Raw genomic sequence first — 25000 nt, 5'->3', positions numbered from 1 at the left:
CATTGCTACGAGTAAGTTGCTTGGGTTGTTTATAGCTGGCAGTAATAATTTCTCTTTTCTGTTACAGAAAGTACCGTTTGTCAAATGGAACTGGATGCTTAGTATGAAACTAGATTTTGCTTGCTCTACCTTTTAACTTCCAGAACAGAACCTTGTAATTTTCTCAGTAGTTTGGCTCTCTGTATTTCAAAATTAGTTTTATAGAAAATAACTAAACATTTTGGAACACTTTTTAGAGAAATAAACAAACCTCAAAGATATTTATACTTAATAAAATGCTACAGACAGTGTTAGAAGACGTAGTGAATAGCTTTCACTCTGTCAGCAAAGCAGAATTGTCCATGTTTTAATGTTCCATTATTTTTTATTTGTACGTTAGTCCGTATTTCCTGGATATACTACAGTGTAGAGGTTAGTATGTAGCTGACCAAAACATAATACCTAAAATCTGTCTTTACTGTCCTAGCCCTTCAAGCAATGTAATTATGTTGCTTCCAAGCGATAAGCCAAGGCAATTTACAGATTACTGGAATGCTTGAAAACACTGACCTTTCAGGTCACTCTGAGCGCTCCCATTATGCAGAGATTGCTGTGGCACTGCTGTAATGTGCTGGCCTGTCACATGCTGACTAACTTGCAGAAAGCTTTGATGCAGCTGTTTTAAAAATGCTTTTGCTGACTGATAGGCACTTAGGCTACTGCCTGTGAACAAAGCTGGTGCTCCTTCCCTGCTTTTAGCCCCCCCTTTGCTGTAACAACACTTCTTCCCTGCAGACTACACGCAGTTCTTATCTGGGCCCAGTTGTTGACTTGTCTCCATTTAAATTGTATTCCTGTTAATTTTCACTTCAAAAATAGTCATGTGGGAGAGAGATGGGGTTCGTGGGGTTTATTCAGAGCTGCTGCAAGCAAGCAGCCTTGAGAGGTTGATGGGGGGACTTGAAAGAGTGGGTGGATTACAGGGAGAAAGAGTGTGTGTGACTGGGTAGAGCAGGGGCGGGAAGGGATTAAAAAACAATGGGCCTTTATTGATGATGACCAATACAGTGGAAAGTAGTTTCCTGAAATGTCTGATGTCTTCTCTTGAATTCGTACAAGAAGTAGGAAGAAGCTGATAAGTAAATGTTTCCTTTGAGTATGTGGTGCTTAGTGGACGTCATACACAGTAACTGTAATGCCATTGCCTTCTTTCGCTTTAGAAGCGGGATAGAACACGCATAAAAACTAAACTGACTTGAGTTTTTGATTAATCTCTTTAATGTTATTAATAGTTGTTATTCAGGTAGTGCCTGACTTGCAAGGATCATGGGAAGAGGGAAAATAAGTCCAAAAGTGTAAAATCTTTAATTCTAGTAGCCTGGCTAGAGTGTTACAAGGATAAACTGGTTTTTACTTTCCAAAGATGTTTACAGAGAATCCATATTCTCACTGAAAATAAGGCGCTGAATGTTTGCAGGAAGTGGCCGTCTAATCCAAGTAAGCCTGTACAATAAGAAGCATAATAGCCCATAACCTACAAAGGGCAAAGTTTACCGATTCACATTCCCTGGAGTCAAAGGTTAAATTGTATTTATATATTCTATAACCTATAATAAATTGGTTACTTATGCCTTGGATACTAAGTGTGTCTGAGTTCAGTGTGTTTGGATCAAAAACTAAGCACCTCTGTTCTAATCTGCTGAGAGGTGGAAAACAGGGTAGTAACACTTGATATCGTATATGTGTATCATGTATGAAGTTTTGTATAAATCCAAGACAGAGCTTCTGTTGTGCAGCATGGCATCATTGTCTTCTTGTTTGGGTGGAGTGTGACTACCTGTTTTTACTGCGTTTCCAGTAACTGCAAAATAGGCACAACCTGTGCCTAAAATCTCTTGAAGTGGTAGTGTAGTGCATATTCAGGGATAAGCAGCTGGTGTATTTAAAATTGGTTTTGCTATTTGGCTAAATATTATACAGTGACGGTGCATTAAAATGTAAATTTGAAGTTGTGAAAGAATCTAATATATTTTTCCTGCTATAGCAGTGCAGTGATGAGAACAGAATGAGTAATGAATTTACAACAGGAAACTAACCGAACGGTGTAATTCCATAGATGAGTATTTTCCTGCTCTTCTGGGTAAAAAAAAAAAAAAAAAAGTCTGCACTCTTTGTAGTGATTGATAGGGCAAGAAAGTTTGTTCCTCATGTATATTCAAATTATCTTCTTGTAGTTGCACCTTTAACTTCCATGGAGGAAAAATATTTTCTATGGCTCAGTTCAACATTTGTTAATCTGGATCAATTTAAATGGTGCAGTGAGGCAAAAAAGATGCATTACTACACCTGTTGATAACATTACAGTATCTTTTAGAGGATTAAATTTCAAAAAGAACGACTTCTGAAGGTGAACCTACAAAAATTAGTGGAAAAGATGCAACTAAATCAATACATTGATACAAGTACAAATTTAGATATTGTCACTGCACTTAATTTTCTCTTATAAATTATTAGAACTTGCACGACTGAAAGTATGAATATTAAATCAGTCAAGCTTTGAAAGCACTCTTTTTTACAGTAAGTTTACTGTTGCTGTTCAATTCTGGTTTTACTGAAAAAAGGCTGTACTACAGCTGTCTTTCCTGGAGGTACTGGTTCATTTCTCATCTCTTTGTTCTGACCAACTTTTTCACTCTGTTTTTCATCCTCACCTATTTAGTCTTAAGGAATTTTTCCAAAGAATACTCTGGATTAAATGGTATCTCTGCAAACCATAGCCTTTTGATAGTATTTTCCATTGAACTGACTCATCAAACAGATTTGACTGGTGTACGGAAGCTTGAGGTTTGTTTCTCATTTAGGAAAGATGTTCCTCTAAAAAGGAAAAAAAAAATAAAAGAGCCTAGCTGATTTTGCACGTTTGTAGGTGTTTCGGTTGCTTCCTTCTTCCCCTGCCATCCCCAGCATCTGGTTCGCGTTGATGTGTAACTTGATAGTTTTTTGGGGCAACAGTTGAATGAACTGTAGCTGTAACCTAGGATAAACAGGTCGTTGGCCAAAATTATACAGGCATTTCAGCTGTTAACCAAGAGCTTATCCAGTTTCTTCTCCAGCTGGTTGGATAAACAGCTAGAATGTCATTCATGCTCTTTCATTTCAAAAAATGTGCTGAGTAAATGAAAAAGACATCTGCCCATTAAGCACAGATGGGAAATACTTGCTAAGAGGTGGGTTTGATGGGTAGCATGTCTGAGTAGTTATGTATAGACTTTTATTTTTAGTCTTTGTTTTCAGAGTTCCTATCCTGAAATACTCTACGTGCTTGTCATCATCTTCACTATAGCTTGGCTAGCAATCAAGGATTATTCTTTATGAAATGATGATTACCTAGGGAGAAAGAGCAGCTTCTCATAAGTCTGTCTCCTAAATATGTAGCGTCTCTGCTTGTGTTACTTACTGCATAGTTGATTATTATTTCAAAGTTGAGTGGAAGCCATGTCATCCACGATTACATTATGGACGTGTTGTTAAGTAGTGATTAGTTTGGTGTTCTTCACTTCATGTGTCTTACCTTGCAAAATCAGAACAACGTACTTGAACATAATGTGTTCTTTTTGTTTGTATGTTTATAAAAGGTATCGCACTGACTGCTGTAGAAAATAATGTCATTGATGTGTCTGTATTAGGTACTTAAGCGGATAGCTTCATAGGCTGAGATTGAAGGTAGCTCTTCAGGCCTGTAGAGCTAGGGAGACTGCCAGTAGTTCAACTGTAATGGCAAATCTAAAAATGCCATGACATTCTCTTGCTATTCAGCCTGCCAACAGAAAGCTCTTGGTGTTACATACAGTGCCGATATGTCTAGGTTTTCCTTGTCAGACATTCTTGATGTGTGTCAAACTGCTACTTGTATTTACTGCGTTTTATTTGTAGCTTTCTTTAATACCTCAGTTAATTTTGGTGTTGTTTGTTTTTTTTTTCTGGTGAGTGCTTGTAGGGTGTGCAAACTTTCTTCTTCCTCTTCTCAATTTTGAAAAGTCTGTGAGATAACTAATGCTCATAATTAAATAATCTTCACTTTCAGTCACGTTGGATGCTTTTTCTTGGACTGATATAATATGGCTTATGCTAAATGTTCTTTTAACTTGTGCTGGAGTAGACTATTTGGAGGGGGGGAGAGCCTCTTAAATGTGTTATGGAACAAATGCAAAGCGAGACTACTAAAAAGCAAAAATGCTTTGTAATTCAGTCAGCTGTAGCGTTCTATCAGACTTGTGTAGGCTGACTTCCAAGTGCAAGCTTCAGATACTGCAGTTGTGTGTGTTTTGATGCTTATCACTTGCTTACACAAAAAGCTGAGATTTCATCTTGGAAAAAGCCGTGTACCCAGTTGTAGTAGCAGGAGAAAAAAGAATCTTGAAAGTATGGTTGTATTGTATCCTAAAACTAAAGAAAACGTAAGTAAATCTAAAATACTTCCTTTAAAAATTATTTCAAAGTAATACTAATGTTTGTGTTTAATTATACTGATGCAATGATGTGTGCTGTGTAGGTATGGGACTGTAGATTATTTGAAATAATGGCATTAAGCTATCCTGTACCTAATGCTTTGCAAGTATATGCATCAATAATCTGCACTATTGGTACGATAATACATGTATTTTATTATTTGAGAGTAAATATGGCTTGGGAGCACTGACACCTGAGTTGACAGTGCACTGTCAAGGAAAAACAGCGCCAGTGTGATGATATGTACATGCAAGGTGATAGTTGGTACGTGCTCATGGAACCTTAATGTGTTCAGTTATGAAGTATTTGTGAGGATCGGGCAGCTAAAGTATGTCCTTAGTTTGCTGTGTAATTGCAAGATGTAAGCAGAGATGGAATGGGAAAAGAGCCTTTTAAGTACATTTTTTCTGTATTGGCTTGTAACAACTTAAAGTTGTGCAGCAATCCTAAAACTATGTTGCTGACTTAAGCAAGGCTCAGAAAAGACCACGTGTTGTCACAAAAATGACCTTCTGAGTCCTTGACTTGCAGATACCAGTAACACACCTGATGTTTGGGCTGCTGGTGGTGAGGAACATCCCAGGGCAAGAATGTGCTACAAAAAGCAAAAACGGAGTGAAGTTCTGCTCTTGAAAGAACTTAAGGTTAGCCATGAAATTAAATGGCATTATGTTTTGGTGTGCGCCTTGCCTCTCGGGAGTCAAGGGGTTGGCTCAAGTAGGGCAAGAGTGTGGAAACACTTCTGCTGTTGATTCTTTTTTTTTTTGTGGAACAGGATTGGAGCTAATATGCAGCGATGTGAACAAATATATGCAGAGGGGAAAAATGCAGCCAAGTGGGATTTCTGTTATCTTTCTTCCATGCTTCTTTTTGACCTTTGTCGCTCTTCAGGTGAATTTGTTCTCTTTTGTCAACTAAAGCCTTAACTTGCTATAGAAGGTGAAGCTTAAAGAAACAAGGTAACAGATGGGAAAGACTTGAGCTTCTACACTAGTTATCTCCCCTGGTCTGTAACCTTTTGTTATTTTCTTAGAATATATTACATTAAGAATGTAGAAGTTCAGTGGAGCTGCTTTCTGTACCACAAGGAGCAAGGAGTGCTGGAGTAATAAAGGGGTGAGGTAAAGGTTGTGTAAACTTGAGTGAATTTTCAGTTTGCAAACTGGAATGTCAGGTTATAATTTTGACTCTTTCATTTTTTTAAGTTGAAGTACAGTTGGAACAACTTTCAACAAGGGAGAAGTTTGCCCTTGTTTAAGGGCTTTGGGTTTGCAAAGTCTCCCTTTTTAAATATGATTCCAGATAGTTATAAGATGCAGCTCTGGTAGAAGCACAATGCATATTTTAAAGTAGCCCTGATCACTTCTGCCCACATAGTTTTCTCGCCTATTTGGGAATGTGCATTCCAGAGTGGTGATGAATGGATATGATGCCATTTTGGTCAAGAATATAGTCCTGTATCCTTGATATACTTGAATTTGTGGGAAGAGAAGTTACAGCGTCATGTGGTTAAAGCTGCTGGTGAGGCAGTTTGTTCCACTTAAATGAGTTTATTTTTAATTGCTGATGTACATACAAAAGTAGCTTTGTGACCATTTTTAAGGTTCAGCTTTGGCTTTCTGGGTGTGGCTTGTTTTCCTTTGATGGAACTGTGCTTTTAGTCATGCTTTGGCTTTTTTTTTTTTAATCACCTTAAATGCTTGATTGGGATAGTGAAAAGTGAAGTTTAAACTGCAGAGGAAAGGCCTTGAAGCTATTTGATCTGAAAGATTTTGATTTTTGGTAATTCCTCACTTACAAAGCTTTCTAAATTTGCATACTAAGTTTTACGTAAAATTCAATGTTAGTTCGCCTGCAATGGTCAGAATAATTGAAAGTCTACCAAACGGCTCTACGTGAGAAGAGGGCATTTTATTGGGTTTGAAGCGGGCTGTTTCACTCTGTGTGCATAAAGGCAACCTGCTGCTAGGAAATCTGATCTAGTCAAGGACTAATGCTCTTGAGGTGTTAGTTAATTCCTTTGTCCCTGCCCCTGCTTTGATGTGCAAACAGGAAAGAAAGAATCCTAGCTGTTTGTCTGTAGCATGATGGTTATGTAAATCTGAATACATACCGAGTTTAATTTGAAGCCTGTGTAAAGCCTCTTGTCCAGTAATTACTCTGTCATTTTGTTCTAGTGACTTCGGCCAATGTCTCTGCTCCCCTGGCTTCAGGAGGGAAGGGAAGGAGACTGGGTGTTGTCTCCAAACTCAGTGAGTGGGAAAGGGCTAGGGTAATTCTTCAGCCTGGGATTCATGGGAGTTCATGGTTATTTGGAGTGGGGGTAGGGATGCAGTCTACAGAAGACAAAAACCGCCCCCAAAAAAACAGAACACGTGGCTTTAAAAAAGGCTTGCTTTTCTTAGCTTAAGTTTAATATATGGCGGTTTGCATCCAAGTTTTCTTAAGAGGTCTGCAAATTGGGACAGGCTTTGAACCCCTGGCATGGTGAAAGGCAGGGGTAGGATTTGGGGGGTCGGCAATCCAGGAGGAGGGCTGTAATCAGGGCAGCTGGTGGTGCTGGGCCATGTTTCAGGCCTGCTTTTATTGCCTCTTCTCCAGCCTTGGCTCCCCAGTAGAGTCGGTTTCATTACTGCATTTTAAGAAGATGCGGAATTATGATGGGAATAAAAAGATGTTTCTGGCTGGTTTTGGGTGGCAGGGGCATCCGTGTTGCTGCTGCGTCTCCTTTTAAGGGAAGGAGGAGGGGGGAGAAAAGTGTGGAAATGTCTTGCTGGTTCTTCCTTGCTTGCTGATTCTTCTGGAGTTGCTGTTACTTTTTCCTGTACTTGTTACTGGCCATGGCTCCTGAAGAGAAGGAAGCAGATCACTTAGGAAAAAGGGAAAGGATAATGAGTTGGAAGGTAAACTGTGCACGTGTCTTCCGTGAAACATGTTTGTAAGCCTTACTTTGATAGCAATGAATCTTCTTTTGCCTTCTGAAAAGAAACATCCTTATCTTTCAGATTTCTAACAGCATAGCCAGGGTTAAGCTTTAAAAACAGAAATATCCCACTCTGGAGCTGTCTGTGAATAAGCAATTGTTTGTTACCCACCAAGGCAGCTAGGGTTATCAAAGTGATTGTGTGTATGTTGTTACATGAGTGATGTTTCTGCATTTGTAGTCAATGAATAACCCACCAGTTCTTATTTTGTTAGCTTCTCTTCTTGCCTGTTGCTTTTCCACCTCAGGAAAGCCTCACCAATGCCAGACTGATTCCTAGATCCAGTTCAGAGTAGCTTTGCAAATAAAGGAGGTACTGTGCCCTGAGGATGAGAGTAGCCTTAAGCTTAGGCTTTTGCTACTCCTTAACCCTTTGTATTGTCAAGCAGCAGCCTGAAGGTGCTATTTTAAGGATTATATACATTCTGACAGGAGAGTTTGCTTAAAATCCTCTGGCTGCTATGTCTATCTTCTGCAGTATTGTTGGACACCCACTCGGCTGGCTCACACAATTACTGAAATAACCTGTCCCTTTTCTTAGACCCCCTTCGCCCCTTTCCACCACGCTTTTGAAACTGAACTTTCCCAGTCACTTCAGCTTTTCTTATTAGTAGTGCGTAATTTTAATCAATTTATATTACATAGACACTAAACAAAAGGTTGTAATGGACTGATGAAAATGAAGCAGTCAAATGAGCTGTAGGAGTATGCTCCTTGGGATGTGGGCGTTTGTCTGTAGGTCTGCAGGCTACAGAATGCAATGAAGGGCTTGGTATAAAAAAAAAACAAATGACTCGTGTCTCCTCTCTTTTCCTGCACTATATTGTCCAGTATTTAAATACTGGTAGTAGTGACTAATATTTCTTAATATGTTTTTTTCTTCTTTTCATTCTACATCTTCAACTTATAACATTACCTGGTTTTGAGTTCTGTCAGTGCTGTTCAGTTTTGTAATTGGATGTAAGGATAGTTGTATCATGACTTGTTTTTTTTTTTTTTTTTTTCCTTCAGCACTTGGTTGGTGTGTTAGCTTTAGAAAGGTAGTTTTTCAGGAAGAAAGTCCTGGAGCAGACTCGTGCATATAAATAGGGAGACTGGGAGACACTTGTGGTGAAGTAAAGTGTCAGATTGTTGCGTATTAGATTTTGCCTGCTTAAACAGATGCCTCTTCCCCTTCTTGAAGCTATGTATTCTGGAAAACTGGGTAAATGAGTACTCCAGTTCATGGTGAAGTAATACAAAACTAGGAATTGTTAATTGGATGGGGATAGTCCTTTTTGCTGAGGAAAAATTATGTCTTCCACTTCCCATACTTGCCTGATAAGAAAGTTCAGGAGCTTTTTCCTTGCTGATAGCTGAATAAGCCCTTTGGACACATTAACAGGAATCACTAGTGTAGTGTTTGTTACCTTGTTCTCCATCTGAATCTCTTGCCTGCCTCTGACCAGCAGGGTATTGCAATGCTGCTCTCATTCTCATTCCTTCTCTCCCATTGAATTCGGGTACTTTTTTTTCTCCCTCTCTCAACTTACAAGCACTGCACTTTAAAAACAAGACAAAAACCTGTTGTGTTCCCTGTTAAGTACTTTTTTTTTTTTTTTTAACCAAACCATTTGTTACTATTGACTCCAAAGTCACTAACAACTTTCTAACCAAAGTAGTTACTCTTTTTCAAAGAGCTGTAATATTTAACAGTATTCACCATCTCCTCCTCTTTAAACTCCTGCATTTCTGTATCCTTGGCTTCTAACTTACTTCCTTGGAGAGTGTAATGGGAGCTTGGAGTTGGAATGTGTTCTGCAGATGCTCTAGCAGCCATGTGACTGCTAAAATTGAATCTTCTTAACTGACAGTTACCCAAATTGAGGGTGGAGAGAAATGCCATCTGTGTGTGTGGTTGTTCAGGGTAGGGAAGTACACTTAGCCCAAAATTTCTTAGCAAGAGTGGTTGGTTGAGACTGAGAGGAAGAAATTTTGTACCTATAAAAAGAAAAACGACAAAAAAAGTCTTACTACGCAAAGTGACATATTTTTTCAGGCTGAGATTCAGGGGGGAAAATATCAGGAAAAAAAACCTGTGGAATTCTGTAACTACAAAAGTAGTTGTCAGCTGCTTCTACCAGGGAAACAGCATTTCAGATCTTTAATTTTGGAAGAATTTGGTAAACTAACCATAAAATATATTGGTTTGTTGTGGCTGCGTGGGCTTTAAAAAAACATAAGCAAACAAACAAAAAACCCCAGACATTTTGAGGAGAAATTAACCTGTGTGCGTTGTTGTTTTACTGTCAAGCTGGAAGATGGCAAGGCTGTAATTCTGCATCTGTAACTTGAACTGTCATGCAAAGCTCTTAAAAGTCTATTTGATCTGATTGATATATGAAAACTTGGAGTAGTATCTTGGGAAAACAACCCTGCTCTGTTTTAGTGGGATACTGTTGCCTATTCTGAGGCTCTCGTTTGACAGATCTTCAGAGTATAATGATCTAAAATGGACAGCGTGCAGTGCTTGGTAACTAGGTTATGATTTTCTGGATTAGAAACAAGGTAGGAGGCGTTCTGTCTCAAAGTGTGTTGCTTGAATGCTTTCTTTGCTGCTCTCATGTCCAACTTCATGTTGGTAATTTTTTGGTGGCCATATCTTACAAAGCCAAACTGCGCACAAGTGTATCTTTTTTTTAATTGAAAAGCACTGGTCAGGTACATAAGCCTGATTTAGGTTTCTTATCTAAAACTAATACAGTATGATTTTGTTTTCTGTGGTACTGATACTGTGCTCTTCTCCTCCCCCAAGGGAGAACTAAACTGGAAGAGCTCCAACTAATGTTCTTAACTGAGTGATAAACGGTAAGACGGCGCTGCAGGGCTGGAGGCTGTGTCTGCAGTTGAGTGATTGGATTTGGTTTTAGGAACATGCTGGAAGTGTGACTTACGTAGAGTCACAGAGTAATTAAAGTTGGAAGGGACTCTAGAGATCAGCTAATCCAACCCTCTGCTCAAGGCAGTACTCACTAAATCTGGTTTATAGAATAATGGCAGCACAACCAGGTCAGAAGGGAGCTCTGAGATAGATTGTCTCATCCAGCCCCATGCTCAAAGCAGGGTCAACTACAGCAGGTTGCCCAGGATCTTGTCCAGTTGAGTCTGGAACACCTCCAAGGCTGGAGATTCTGCAGCCTCCCTGGCCAGGCTGCACCACTGTTTCACCACCTGTATAGTTTTAAACCAAACCAACCAAATGGGTACCATCTGAGTGGAATTTCCCTTTCCAAGTTGTGTCAGTTGCTGTGAAACGGTGGTCACAGCTGTGTACACTTAATGAGCTTCACTTGTATACTTCAACATAGCTTATTTTACTTTGATGTGAGGCTGTTGTTTCAGCTCTTATGTTAACAGGGTTGGCTTACAGACTATGCCATGGGCAGCTGCTGGCCATACAGTTGAGATGAACTGATGGACAACCGATACAGGTAGAAATGACCACATACATAAGCATAACACTTGCACAAGTGTGATGAGGGAAACTAGTAAGAGGGCAGTGTGTACTGCTTAAACAGTTACTTGTGGTAAAAAAAGTGCTTTTCAAGTTGCATCCTGAGATTAAAAGAATTAAAGTATCACATTGAGTTTCTTGAAGGTCTTGGTTTTGTAATTATTTGGGAAAAAATCTGATGTGAGCTAAAGTTGGACTTTTAAGAGGAGATACTTTCAGTTACATATTAAAAACTATACTAATTTTGGAATCTTTATGTCCTAATAATACTGAGCTAGAGCAGTGTGGTAGAGAAATGACGTAAAATAAAACCAAAAGCAAAGCACAAGCTATCTGTTCTTCCCTTTGGCAGCACCACTTGTGGAGGGGGGGAAACATGGCTTACCCCTTTGCTTTTTAGCCTTTCTGTTCTGTTGTGACTTCCGGTTCCATTTTGCTAGCATGCTGGCCTGGAGTAGTGATCTGCGAAACATTGCTTTGCCAGCACTTTGGAGTTTGTGATCCTACGTGCCAGCTGGAAAGCAAAATGGAAAGAAGCAAAACAGACGAGGATCCCAAATTCTAAAGCACGGTTTTCCCACGCCTTAGAGATTGTGAAGCTAGTAAGCTTTGCTTTGCTGCTGGCTGATACTGTTACCAGGGTGTTTGAGTGGTACTCTTCATCTAAAGTAACTTGACCTAAGATCGTTTGAAATGTTTCTGCATTTGGGTTTTACATTCTGGTTTGGTTTGCCTTCTTATTGCTGAGTATCAGCCTTCGGCCATTCAGGGACAATGGTATTCACTAGGCCCATATCATAAACTCTTCTATAAATATTCAGATTTAACTGGAGTGACAATCCAGTATTTAATTATTTCACTGAAATGCAATATCCCCCCCAAATTGTTTGTATACTGTTCTTGTTTAGGGCTTGTTTTGGAAGAGTCGTCTACCATTTTTTGTATTGAGCAGCAGCAACAACAAAAAAGAGGTTTTGTGACCCCGGGAGATGAGAGCTGTTTGTGAGGTGTGAGGCTTGGACGTGAGAGGCCATTCTGGAAAAGTGAGTCATGCTGAAAAAGAAGTTGGGTATTACATGGGATGAGTTAAATACTGAGCTTTTTTTTTTATTTATTTATTTTAGTTTTAAGAGAATAGTGCCCAGAAGTCAGAGCAAAAATGTCTGAGTAAAACTGTCTTGCACAAAAAATCATCAGGAAAACTATCAGAAGGGGCACTTTTAGATGTATGCGATATCTACGTGCTCAAAATATAGCAAGTAATCATAGGAATTTTAGAGCAGGAAGCAGTGGAAATTGTGTTTAGTAAGGTAGTATCCCATGGAATGGCATATGATTGTGGAAGCATAGGGAGAACTGAGCAGAATGATGAAGCAGCCTAGTTATTTTTTTAAAAAAAATATATAAATTGTTTAGTCATAGTTTTTCTTCTCGAGGTTGCTATTCATGATGTAAAGATGACTTCTGTTATCCAGGCAGTCAGTATGTACTATTGTAGTAGAAACTTTGTACTTCCAGATCGATCTAAGTACAATTAAGTTAATTTATTCTAACAGGTGGTGTTGAGAATTCTGTATGTTGTTTTTTGGTTTGGTTTTTTTTTTTTTTTTCCCTGTAAGTTGGATTGCACATTGTCGTCTGAAGACCAGCTTTAATTATGTGTTTCTTAATACAGACTTTTCATGAGGAAGCCTGTAGGCAAGTGTTTGGCAGGAGTGGAGCTCTTGACTAGAGCTTGGGACCTATGTAATGTATGAAATGGGGTTTGGGGAGGTAAAGCAGCGCACAGTGCAAATTTTTTTTTTTTAGTTATTGAGTACATCTGCTTGAGAGAATAAGGTTAGTATTTATGTTTCCAAAATAGATGGTTGATGTCACTTCCATGGATGGACAGTCAGATCGAAGGTGAGACTAAAGACTGGCTTCTCCACTTCAGTGTTGAATGAATTAGGGTTGTTTTTTAAATGCAGGTCTCGCAAGAGGATGTTTTAGTGGGTGCTTACTCCTCCACTTAGCATTGCTGTGTAAAAGAGATAATCGAAGAGCATCAGGTGTGTGTTGTTTGTCTCTGCAGCAGTCCCTGAGCTGCTGTTTCTCTGGAGTCTCTTCACAAAAATACACTGAGGGAAACAGTCTTTCCTCCTTGCAAAGAGCGATGATCTAGTGAAAAACAAAGATATAGGCTGCTTGCGGAGTCTCTCACAGAGGCACCACAGTTGTGAGTGCAAGCAGCCAGCTGCCTTTACCCTGCCTCAGAGTACCCTCCTCTCTGGCTACACTTGCTCTAGCAGTTAGCGTCCAGTATTTGAAATAGCTCATGTATCGCTAAGATACACTGTAGAGTGGATGTGGTGCGTTGCATATGTTGTATAAAGACTCTCATTTCAATTGATTAAATCAGACTGATAATAGGATTCTGTTCTCACTGTACTAATTGCAGGGGAACAACTGTTAAAAAAATCAATTTTTAATTTTTTTTTTTCCCAGTCAGCTTAATTGTGATGAGACAATTGTAGGGAATCTATTGGAATTTAAGGGGGCTGTAGTTATACCAGGGAAGGACAAAGGTGAGTTAGGAAGTCTTCCTGTTCAGTGCTGGAAACAACACACAGCTCCAACTGAGTGCTGAAAGATGCTGTGTGCAGGGAAACGACCTCTTCATCCCCTGCTCTGGGCTGGCTGAGGAAGATTCAGTTTTCCTTTCTGAACTTCCTCAGGAAGCTGTTTGGTTTGGACGCTGGCTTTTTTTTTTTTTTTAAAGTGAATGTTAAATGTCACCCCCTAGATACCCAACAAACCTGCAGAAATCATCCTACCAGTTGCACATGCTAATGGTTACGATAAGCACTTTTAATTCTTGTTGCCCCAAGTGCAATCAAAATGTATTGATTCTGCATTTAACCTTTAAAACTTTGAAGCTCAATAGCATCTTGCTGCTGAAGTAGACTTTCCCAAGAATAATTGAGAATTAATTTTGGAAGCCAAATAGAAATGCAGCAAGATGATAAAGGGGTATGAATCAGGTGTGCCATTCTGAAAAGACTGACTGTAGATATGTATTTCTTTCTTTTGGTACAGCCTCTTACCATTTCTTCTTTCTCTTTTCTTTTTCTCTTGCCTTGAATAAGAAAACTATTTCTCGAGGTTGCTATGGTTTTATCAGGACAATTAGGAATGCTTTTTGGTTGTCCGCATTTTACCGGCAGTAAGGTATACACAAAAGCTACAATGTGAGGCTGGAAGCTCGGAGCAAAGATAGTGTTCTTTATATGGTTGAGGTTGTGATCTGAGCATTCAGTTTCTTGTATTTTGCTTGCTGTGGTTGAAGGGGTTAGAGCAGGGGCTTGGGTCTGTCACAGATAGCTTTCCTCTCTATTGTGTCTTGCGGAGAATAGAAACAATATGCCCCCTGAGGTAGCAGAAGTGGTTGCTTCATTTCATTCTCTGCAGGACAGCTGTCCGTGCTCATCTGCAAGACTAGGTTTGTAGAAGTACTTAAAGTACTTCATTGCTTCCCATGGTAGGTTACTCTTGTGTTGGCCAGAGGAAAATTTGAAAATCTGCCTGGTCTAAGGTAGATACCTAGATACGATTTTCTCTGAAAAGGTAATAATCTCATTGTCTGTAGTGAGAAATGTGTGGAAATACACAATAACAGTGGATATTTAACACTTACCGTTTATTTATAGGAAATTACTGTGGAATTTTACTAAGAAATAAGGTGATTGAAACCTCCTTTGACCACGTGTCAAAACTTGATCGTAATTAAGCAAACAATTGCTTAAAATCTAACATCATTCTTAACACACTTATGAAAATCAGTTCAGTTAAAACAAGAAAGACAATTCTAGTAAGTCCCCCTAGACTTGCACAGAAACATTGGGAAACTATTCTGGCTTTGATTTCAAGAGTATGTAGGAGCTTTGGCCTTAATCTGAGCTCTTCTGCTAGGTGTAGAAGTCTAAAGAAGTAAGTGTTATCCTGCAAGAAACTTTACCTCAGGAACCTTGCATTATTTTAGGTATAAAATACTAATTTCTGTGGCTGTTGTTTGAATCTTTCCAAATGTGAACTTGAACTGTCTTCTCAAGCCCCTGGGTGGCTCTGGTGCTGCTGCCGATTGCAGCTTTTCTAGCTGCAGTAGAGGTAAAGTGAGCAATGCTATTTGCAAACCTGACAGCATCTCTCAGGCTGGTAGCCAGCAAGGCTTGTTTTTCCTTCACAATGTTTTAAGGAACAATCTTGATGCAGAAGTACAGAGTTAATCCTTTGGGGAAATTCAGTCTTATGTATGTGTGCATGTGCCCAGATGCATGTGTGAAGGTGAAAGAGGTGTATGAGAAAAGGCGTGTTTTAAAAAAAAAAAAGAAAAAAAAAAAAAAAAGAAAAACCCCGGCCCTTGAGAAACAGGAAAGAAATGTGGTGAGAAGGGGAACAAAAAATGTTTGTTGTTGTTTGAAGGACCCTTGTGGCCCACAAAGGGAGCTTTCTGAGAAGATGTTTACTTTCCTATGTTTCTATCTCAGGGCAATTTCCAAGATGAAAAAGTTAAACAAAATTTGATAATTCCAAGTGTCTGAGCAAATGACAAGTTGCATTACTTCCATATTGATGAATTGCAACTTCATGTATGACTTTATCCTTTAAATAATAATAAAGAACACTCTAACCCACAAACACATCCACGTGCCATATGCAGAGCTGGGAATGCTAGTCATCGTCTGTATAAGGGTGTTTAAGATGACCTTAAGGAAACTCTTCATTTTAATAAAGTATAAGCATAAAATATTTTTTTTTCAACACTGAAGTCATGATACCATCACGGTCTTTCTATTCCTTTTTATTCTTAATACGTGTAGAGAACCATAGGTAATATAATATCCAGAGTTGCAGAGTTCAAGTGCTGTCAGTTGTCCACTTGCATTTCAAAGATACTTAATGCTCTCTGTAACCTTAGATGGTAGCATCTTGGTGTTCTCCTATATTCCTGGTTTCTGGGGTGTTAGGCTGTATGTATTCCTCAGCTCCTGCTGAATCATCATTATATCCCCTAAATTGGTGGTGGGTAACGTTATTTGGGGTACCAAGCTTGGCACCAGGAGCCACCAGGGCTGGCACCGCCACTGCAGACCTACGCTGTCTGCCCCCACCCCTTAATTACAGGCAGACTTGGGAATTAAGTTCTTATAAGATTCCTGAAACTCAAATGTTGCATGAAAAATAGAATACTCTGAGTATGGTGGAAGAGCAGCATCACTACAGGGACCTCAGCTGATGGTAGCACAAGCTAGTTCTTCTGCCTTAGCTGTCAGTGCTTAGTAGGGTGAGTACCTTCGCAGGTCCTCATCAAACTTCTTGGTCTTTTGTGAGTGAATGCAGTTCTTCACAGATGAGAAACTAACTCGCGTAAGCAGTTTGTGTCAAGGCCAACAACTCACCTCAGGCTGCCTTTGAACTGTTTTCGCTGTTCTTGATTGGACTGTTTGGGCATGCAGAAGGAATGAAAATAACATATTACTTAGTTTGCTGTTTAACTAATGGGTATTTGATGTTTCCGAGTCTTGTGAATTTGAAATGAATGTATTAGTAAAATCTAGGGGAAGTGATAGCAATAGATGAGGAGGTGGTGAGAGCAAGAAAATGGAGAACAACAAGTAGAGAGATTGAGCTTCTACAGAAAGGAAAAAGGCATTAAAAATGGGAGCCCCAGCCAGCAGATGGAGCAGTGAGCACCCTGTCCAGCTTTAGAAAGGCTGGTGAGTTTATGTGGGTGGTTTTCTGGGGGTTTCTTTTGTTTTGTTTTTTTTTCTTTTTTTTGTGAGGTAGTAAGTCTTCTCAGCAGTTCTCAGAGGCATGGTACATAGGTCATTTCCATGTTTCTTAGTCATTACTTCACTGTTTTTGTTATCTTATCCTGCCCCAACTCTGGAATTGCCAGTTCTCCCAGATCCAGTGGGAGCAGTGCTTGGCTGGTTGAACTGGGTTTTATCAGTCTTTGCCGTATCCACAACGAGCTGGTGCGTTTGCACCGTGCCCTGTGGACTGAGTGCCAACAGTGAGGCACAGGAACTTGGCCCCATGGTGCCTCGTTAGCCAAGTGGCTCAACTGTGCTGCCGAGTGCTGCTGGAGGGCTGGACCTGCCTGGCGCTGCCCCGACAAGGGTGATACGTGAGCCAGTCAGGTTAACTTCTTCGTTGATAATTACAGATAGAAATGAGGCAGCCTATTTCAATTAAAAAGTGAATTGCAATTTTTGCAGTCCTTTATTGGATTCCTCTTGCACCCTTTTCTGAACAGGAGCTACTCAAAGCTTTTTCTTTTAGAATTTTACTTTCAGAGATAGTTCTTCGCTTGCTGATGAGATGCTTAGCCTGAGAAGCTCTTGCCAAAACTAAGACAGAATGAGAGCATCAGAAATAGGGAAAAAAATCAGTATTCATTAACCGTTTAGCAAGCAAAATGTTCTGTTTTGTTTCAAAGGTGGCTTTGTGTGTGTAAATTGTTGCTGGTTTAATATATATTTGGTCTACTTTTAAAAAGCTGGAGAGAAATAATCTAATTCTGGGGTAGAGTTGAATCAATTTGTAATGCAAAGGAGTAGCATTTGGTACTGAATGCGGGGAGGTGGGGGGGAGCTGTTTGAATGAAATATATCCCAATTAAGTTGCACCAACACTTTCAGGAGAAGTGAACCCTGAAAGAGAAATGAGCGGTGCTGTAGCACATCCTAACCATTGAAATTAGAGTACAGAATGTGGAGGAAAAAACCCCACAGCTTTTTGGAGTCACGAGAAGAACTCGCTTTTTAAACCTAGTTGCAAACTCTGATGTGATGAAATTGGGTAATGTTTTCAGGGGTATTGATTGTGAGAGTAAACACTCTTGCTGCTGTACTCCAATATAATACAGGACTGGATTAGAAGGTAGGAGTACTTCTTGTTGTAGTGTCTGACTTACTGTAACTGAAACAAATTAAGGTTAAAGCAGATTTTTCAAAAAAACAACACTGCCATATTGCAGAGATGTTAGTGTTCTGATTGTGTTCTTTAGTTAGTGGATTGCTTGCTTATGAGAGGGGAGGGTGTGTGTAGCAAAACCCTAGGCACTCCCTCTGGAAAGGTGGGAAACGTAGCAGCAGGGTAGCAGGAATTCCATGCTGTTCGCTGTGTGTTTCCTGCTGCCTTTCTGCCTCTTCTCAAGCCTTTGGCTCCCCTAGTTTCCCCTCCCTCACACCATCTTCCCTTTCCAAATGTTTGCTTGTTGTGGCACAGTAAGCAGTGCAAGTGTGTCTGCTCTCTTAAGCTAAAATGCAGGTATGTAAATATTGTCATAATGTTACTGTTTAATCTAACTCCCTTAGAGAGGACCTTGTTTATTTCTGCACTGCTACTGTTCACCGAAGAAATTTCCCTACACTAAGCTATGGAGTCTGTTAAATGTGACCTGTATGCATAATACAGTAGCAGAGGTACTGTAACTTATAGCTGGGCGTTCATAAATTAGTGGCAATCTGCATACAGTTAGAACACGCAAAAAGAGAATGTTCGCGAAGGTATGAAATTATAGGTTAGAATATAAATACAGCTGATCACAGTGGAAAACTGAAATTGGGCCTTGGACTGCCTTCATTTACTGTATACTTAATGTGCAACCAAGTGAGCCTACATCACAAATGTTTCTTGTAGTCCTTCCCTTTAAAGTTCTTGATAACTTCATGTTCTGAAATACACAGCGATTAGAAATCTGTTTTGCCTGTTCTTCCCCTGCCCCTCTTCCCTAGGAGCACGGGAAGTTCAGATGTGACATATAAAGACAGGAAATGTGCAAAAAATGTGCCAGCCCTACTTCTCTGTGGCTACTCATTATGAATATTAATGTCACTTTTGAGTGTAAGTTTCTACTTGTGGTATTATACATTCGTTTAGTAGAGATTTTGATGGTGAAGTCTAATCTTTGGGTTTTTCTCTCCTTAGAGCACAACAATGGAAGAAACAGCTATATGGGAACAACACACAGTGACTCTTCACAGGGTAAGTTTGTACAATTGGTTGTGTGTGCCTAACGCAGGATACTGGTAGCTTTTGAAAACAATAGGAAAAAGCCAGATGTCAGGAAGTAAAAGAAAAGGAAACTGTCATATTCCTTTGTTTAAATTTAGAAGTGTTGTAAAAGCTCCGTTTGATAGTAGCTCTATTCGTTTGTTGAGTTTCAGAGATAAGCTTCTCCCTACAAATAACCATGCCAGAAACAAAGCTTTAAATTACTTCTGTACATAACTGAAAGTAGTTAGAAATCTAAGTGGTCGTGAACGATTGTCCTGTAACTATACTTAAAAGTTTTTAAAACTTTATTTGCAGGGGCATAAAACAGTGTGGTTAAGTATAAATAAATGTGTTCAAAACTGCCTTATTTGCTTGACACTTTCTTAAATTAGTGGCTGAAAGTAGTGTTTTTGGGTGGTCAGAACATGCACTTTACACAAAGGAATGTGTATGAAGAATCAGTGAATAGAAGGACAGCTTTTCTATTCAGACAGACTCTTATTTGAATTACTCTCAAATTGATTTCTGATGTAGCTATTGTGAAGCTGTACAAGAGAGGCAATAAGGAGTGAGTTGCTCAGGAAAGTCAGAACAAGGTGGGATGTCATTTCTGGCAGCAGCTTAGTATTAAAACGACCCTGGAATTATGGCCCAAACAGCTGTCTACGTTCATTCTAACAAAATGAGTTTTCTCAAGGAAGCAAGTTATATCATGTACCTTCAGTTCTTCAGCATCGAATCAAGGTATTTTAGAATTGTAACATTGATCAGATGAACGGACCTTTGCGACTAAAAACGTGCACAAATAGATCAGCTGGTCAGATAAAGTGTTAATTCTATGTACAAACCTATTACCTGTTGATTCTAATAAGTTTAGTGTTGTTGATTTGAAAATAACTGTTTTAGTACCTGCACTCTTAAGAAAAGAGCAGTTACGCTCAGTTTGCTGAGAAGGCTGTCTAACAAGGTACCCTGTCTCTAACTGCAACCACACATTGAAAGAAAAGTGTAAGTAAAATTAGAAATGTGTGGAGTTACTTATCTAGGCTACTCTTCAAGCTTCCAACAATGTTTAGGTCAACAAGTCCTTGAGCAAGAAGTATTATTTGTATATGTAATTGCCTTTTATGTTTTCTTCTTGAAGCTGTCCAGTCATCCCTGGAACCTGCATAAACTTAGCATTTTTCACTCATATTACTGATAAAATTAGTAGTGTATTTTCAAATCATAGTAGTGTGTATTTAAAAACAAGCAAGAAATGCTGTAGCAATACAAGGTTGGCTAGTAGACTTGGTGATAGCGTAGTTTCTCTCGAAGGGGATATTTTTCTGGTTAATTGGAGCAGTAACTTCAGTGAAACCTGAAAAGTCAGTGCACAAAGGAATAATGAAATGCTGCAATATGGGGTTACCTTGAACAAATTTTGAAATGATAGGTAGGAACTAGAAATCATGTCTTTGTGCTTGCAGCATAGTCAGAAGCCCTTGTATAGTATAGAAGTGAAAGTATGATTTCATTATAATTCTGCCAACTGTACTGGTTTAACTGTTTTGTTAGCTGAGTAAATAGCTCTCATTTAGATGTCGAAGGCTGATGGCATGTACTGTTTAGTGACTTCGATGGCATTAATTTAGCCAATTAAAAACAAACAAACAATGTTTCGATCTGCCAGATAACAAAACCAAAACTCTTATGCTAATGTTAAGCAAATTGGTGCTTAGAATTTATCCTTAGCACTGGGAAGAGGATTTAGGAGAGCGACTGCATATTTGCTTGTGGGGGTTTTGATTTTCCTTTCCATTTGTGACATTCTTGGAGTGTTAGATTATCAAGTAAATGATGTTACTTCAGTTTAGTTGGAAGGAGAGAAATGCAGCCAGATCTCAGTTATCCTCAAAGATATCTAGAAGTTAGTAGAATTGGAGTAGACTCAAATAGCCACTCGTGAGTGGTTGTGGAATATTTTCTGTTTGAGTTTATCAGCCTCACTTGGCTGAGCTTACAGAACTGCTAGAGACCATCTACTGTCAGCCATGCAAAAACCATTTTGAAGATCTGAACTTGTTTTCTCTAGTGAGGCTAACTAAAAAGTTCTTCTGATTTTGGCAGTAAGCTGACTGTGAATGATGGAATTAATGACATTTAATACAAGTTGAATTTCTACAGGGTGGATGCAAGTCAGGCTTCACATTACTCTGGCTTCCCATGTTATTGGTATGCCTGCGAAGCTTGTGGGATTCACCAGAGTTTTTTGTACGTTCTGTCACTATTTGCCTTTGGAAATGAGGCTAGACAAGTCATTGGAAGAATCTGATCCAGAATAAGTTTCTCTGAAGCCTTAGTAAGTCCCCCTGGGAGAGGCAGAGAAGTCCAGAGTTGGTGTCAGTCTAGATCAGCTCTTGTCTCTTCGCAATTACCTGCTTAATGGCAAGCAGATCTGCTGTCTCTCCAAGTGCTCCAAAGAAACTATGTGACTGTGGTTTCTTTTTCCATTTTAATTGGTTTTTATTAATGGTATTTGATCAAAACTAGTTAATGAGGAAGGACCGCTAACATCTATTATAATGAGCAGCTTTAAAAATAGGGGGGAAATGAAAGTAGTTTGTTAGGTGGCGTGTGTGTTAGCAAAGATACATAGAATGTTCTTGACTACGTTTATTCCTGTTTTGAGACTCATTTTTGTCCTGTTGGTAATTCCAGCACTGAGAGTTTTACTTTGTTTTAAGCCTGTGCTCTTCTCTACTATAACTCTGTTGTTTGTGTGTATGGCAGAGTAGAATTTTAACTCTTCTTGGGCTTAATAAAGGCAGCCAAAACTGTAAAAGAAAAAACAGTTTTAGTAGTAATCATCAAATTTTAGGAAAGTAGTTATCATTTGTGTGCAATGTCTTTCTGAAGAAAAAAAAAAAAAAAAAACAAAACCCAAAACCAAACAAACAAACAAAACAAAACCCCCCAAAAAAACACATTAGGAGGTACTACATAAGGTATTCTGTTTGTGTAGCCTACTGATTAGCTTTTTTAACATGTCGCTGTGCGAGGTATTAAACATTTTTAAAAAGTTTCTGCGTTGTTATAGGGGGCAGTTACCGATTTATAAATCGGTTAACAGCAGTTCAGAAGTATTGTTACACACCTTGAAAAGATACAAGTTTTTCTTTTTGAACATATTTGGATCCTGTAATGGCCCTTTAAAAAGGGGATAGTATGGTATATAAACTTTGGAAGATGAGCTTTACAACAGAGAAGGGAGTGCTTTAGGGAGTTCTGTTGAAGAATACAGCTTTGCTCACTTGTTTTGAAGGGTTTCTTTCTATCACTTTTACTTTCCAGAGATGTCATTACAAATTAGGGACAGAGTATACTTAATCCCACTATTTGCAGTATACATGTGTGAATTCAGGCACTCTGATGTGGTTCAAACATCAGATTTTTTTTTATTTTATTTTTTTTTATCCGTCTGCTTCAGGTATCTTAGAGAATCTGGAACAGAGCATATAAGCAGTCTGGCTGTGCTGTGATTTAACAGCAGTTGGTGAATTCCAGGACTATTTTCGAAAGACTTGCTAGAAACTTTGGGGGAGGAGAGGCTTGAACTTCTAACCAAGAGGTTTTGTTCCCTTTCTTTACTACCCTTCCAACTTCCTGGAGTGCTACCTTAGCTCTTATGAGATTGAGCTGGTAAAGCTTATCTGGTAGCTGCAGTTTATCTTTTATTGAGAGATCTTCTGGTCCTATACACTTGACTGTAAAGGACTTTAAGGAGGAACAGTGCACTTCCTATATTATGTGGGTTTCTTCATACATGGAACTCAAGTTCTGTGTGTCTGTGTTAGATGTGCCTCCTGCCCCCAAGGAACAGAAACCAGGTATGTACATACCTTTCTGCTTCTCCCATGCCGCTTTATTGCGGGAGAGCAAAATAGTATAGTTCTTTTTTTCTTGTGTTGTCACTACAACATCTGACAGGTAAATTTGTGATGTGGCAGATTTAAAAAAAAAAAAAAAAAAAAAAGGAATTTTAGTGAAGATATGTGTGTATACCTTGTATAATCTGTAGCGATCAATATTTTTTTTTTTTCCAAGCATGTCTAGGAGCTAGGTTCAGTTTATCATTTATGTCTAAGATGATGTTAGGCAGCAGGATAAAATGAGAAGTAGTAGGGTGAGGTTTGCTGGAAGATCTCTCATTTGAGCTCTTAAATTTTCAAAAAGGTTTGGGGGTTGATTTGAAGTTTCTAGTTTGGAGAGTTTCTTAATTTTCACTTACGTTATTAGAAAGCCTTTATCTGACTTGTGATATTTTTTAACTTCTGTCTGTATATGAAACTGCATTGTTTCAGGGCTTTTTGAAAAGAACATTAAAGTATGAGACTAGTTGTCTTAATATTGGTGATTTGGTTTGCAATTCTACTCTAAAAAAAAAAAAAAGAGTGGCAAACAGCAAGATAAGGTTTACAGTGAGTTTCTCCACCTCTGCTAGCCTTAGCCTGATGATTGTGTTTATTTTCATGAGTGGAGAATTATGAGAATTTTTTTTGTTGATGGTGTAAGGAAAGATAGAGAACATTTAAACGAAGTTTAACATAAATGTCTTTGTTATCTCTCTTCTCCCTTTCCTTCCCAACCCAAATGTAGTGCTAACTGAATTCTGTTTGTTAGAGCAATGGAAAACTGAAAGATGAAGCAGTGGCAGGGGAAAGGGGGAAAATATTACTGTTCTGAAAGGGGTTTTTGTTATAGATTTTCATAGGCTGTTATATATTCTCTTTGTTGACTATATAAAAAATAAAACTGAAAGAAAACCTCAGCTCTGGTTATAAGTAATCATGATGCTTTAGACTGTCTTCTTGCATGGCACAGGGTTTCACTTAGTAATTCTTGAATCTCAGCCATGATTTCTGGTTGATCTGTCTGGAATGTATCTTGAAGAGATGTTCAGTCTTCCTTAAATGAATTAAAATCCTTGTAATGGCAGTCAGGTGGAAAATGTTTCAAAAGGGAAACATTGCACCCATTTTTAAAAGGGGTAGAAAGGAGGACCCTAGGAACTACACGCCTGTCAGCCTCACCTCTGTGCCTGGGAAGATCATGGAACAGATCCTCCTAGAAGCTATGTGAAAGCACATGGAGGACAGGGAGGTGTTTTGAGACAGCCAGCATGGCTTCACCAAGGGCAAGTCCTGCCTGACTGGCCTCATGGCCATCTATGATGGAGCAACTACATCAGTGGACAAGGGAAGAGCTACAGATTTTGTCTATCTGGACTTCTGTTAGGCCTTTGACATGGTCCCCCACAACATCCTTATCTAAATTGGAGAGATACAGATTTGATGGGTGGACTGTATGGTGGATGAGGAATTGGTTGGATGGCTGCATCCAGAGGGTAGTGGCCAATGGCTCAATGTTGAAGTGGAGATAGGTGACAAGTGGTGTCCCTTAATGGTCTGTATTGGGACCAGCACTGTTTAATATCTTCATCAGTGACATAGCCAGTGGGGTTAGGTGCACCCTCAGCAAGTTTGCAGACAACACCAAGCTGAGTGGTAGGGTTGACATGCTGGAGGGATGAGATGCCATCCAGAGGGACCTGGACAGGCTGGAGAAATGGGCCCATGTGAGTCTCATGAGGTTCAACAAGGTCAAGTGACAGGGTCCTGCACCGGGGTCGGGGCAACTCCTGGCTTCAATACAGGCTGGGGGATGAAGGGATGGAGAGCAGCACTGCCAAGAAGGACTTGGGTGTACTGAGGGGTGAAAAGCTGGACAACCGCATCCTGGGCTGCATCCCCAGCAGTGTGGCCAGCAGGGCGACAGAGGGGATTCTGCCTCTCTACTCCAGTCTGGTGAGACCCCCCTGCAGTGCTGTGTCCAGCTCGGGGGTGGGGGAGGGGGAGACAACATAAGAAGGACAGGGGCCAGTTGGAGTGAGTCCAGAGGAGGCCATGAAGATGCTCAGAGGGCTGGAGCACCTCTGCTGTGAGGACAAACTG

At 39.5% G+C, this 25000-nt stretch overlaps 1 protein-coding gene across 1 annotated transcript in view; it reads left to right on the top strand.

Annotated features, from left to right (window-relative positions):
- The window catches only part of TJP1 (tight junction protein 1), a 77122-nt gene that overhangs the window by 11644 nt on the left and 40478 nt on the right, over positions 1-25000 (top strand). The window contains exon 2 of the mRNA XM_082488506.1: positions 18939-18995. Coding sequence (XP_082344632.1) covers positions 18939-18995 — 57 coding nt within the window. The remainder of the gene's footprint in view (positions 1-18938; positions 18996-25000) is intronic.

Source organism: Vanellus vanellus, assembly GCF_965231255.1.
Source record: "Vanellus vanellus genome assembly, chromosome: 11".
Classification (NCBI taxonomy): Eukaryota; Metazoa; Chordata; class Aves; order Charadriiformes; family Charadriidae; genus Vanellus; species Vanellus vanellus.
Note: the sequence above shows the minus strand (reverse complement) of the source record. Positions and strands in the feature narration are given on the sequence as shown.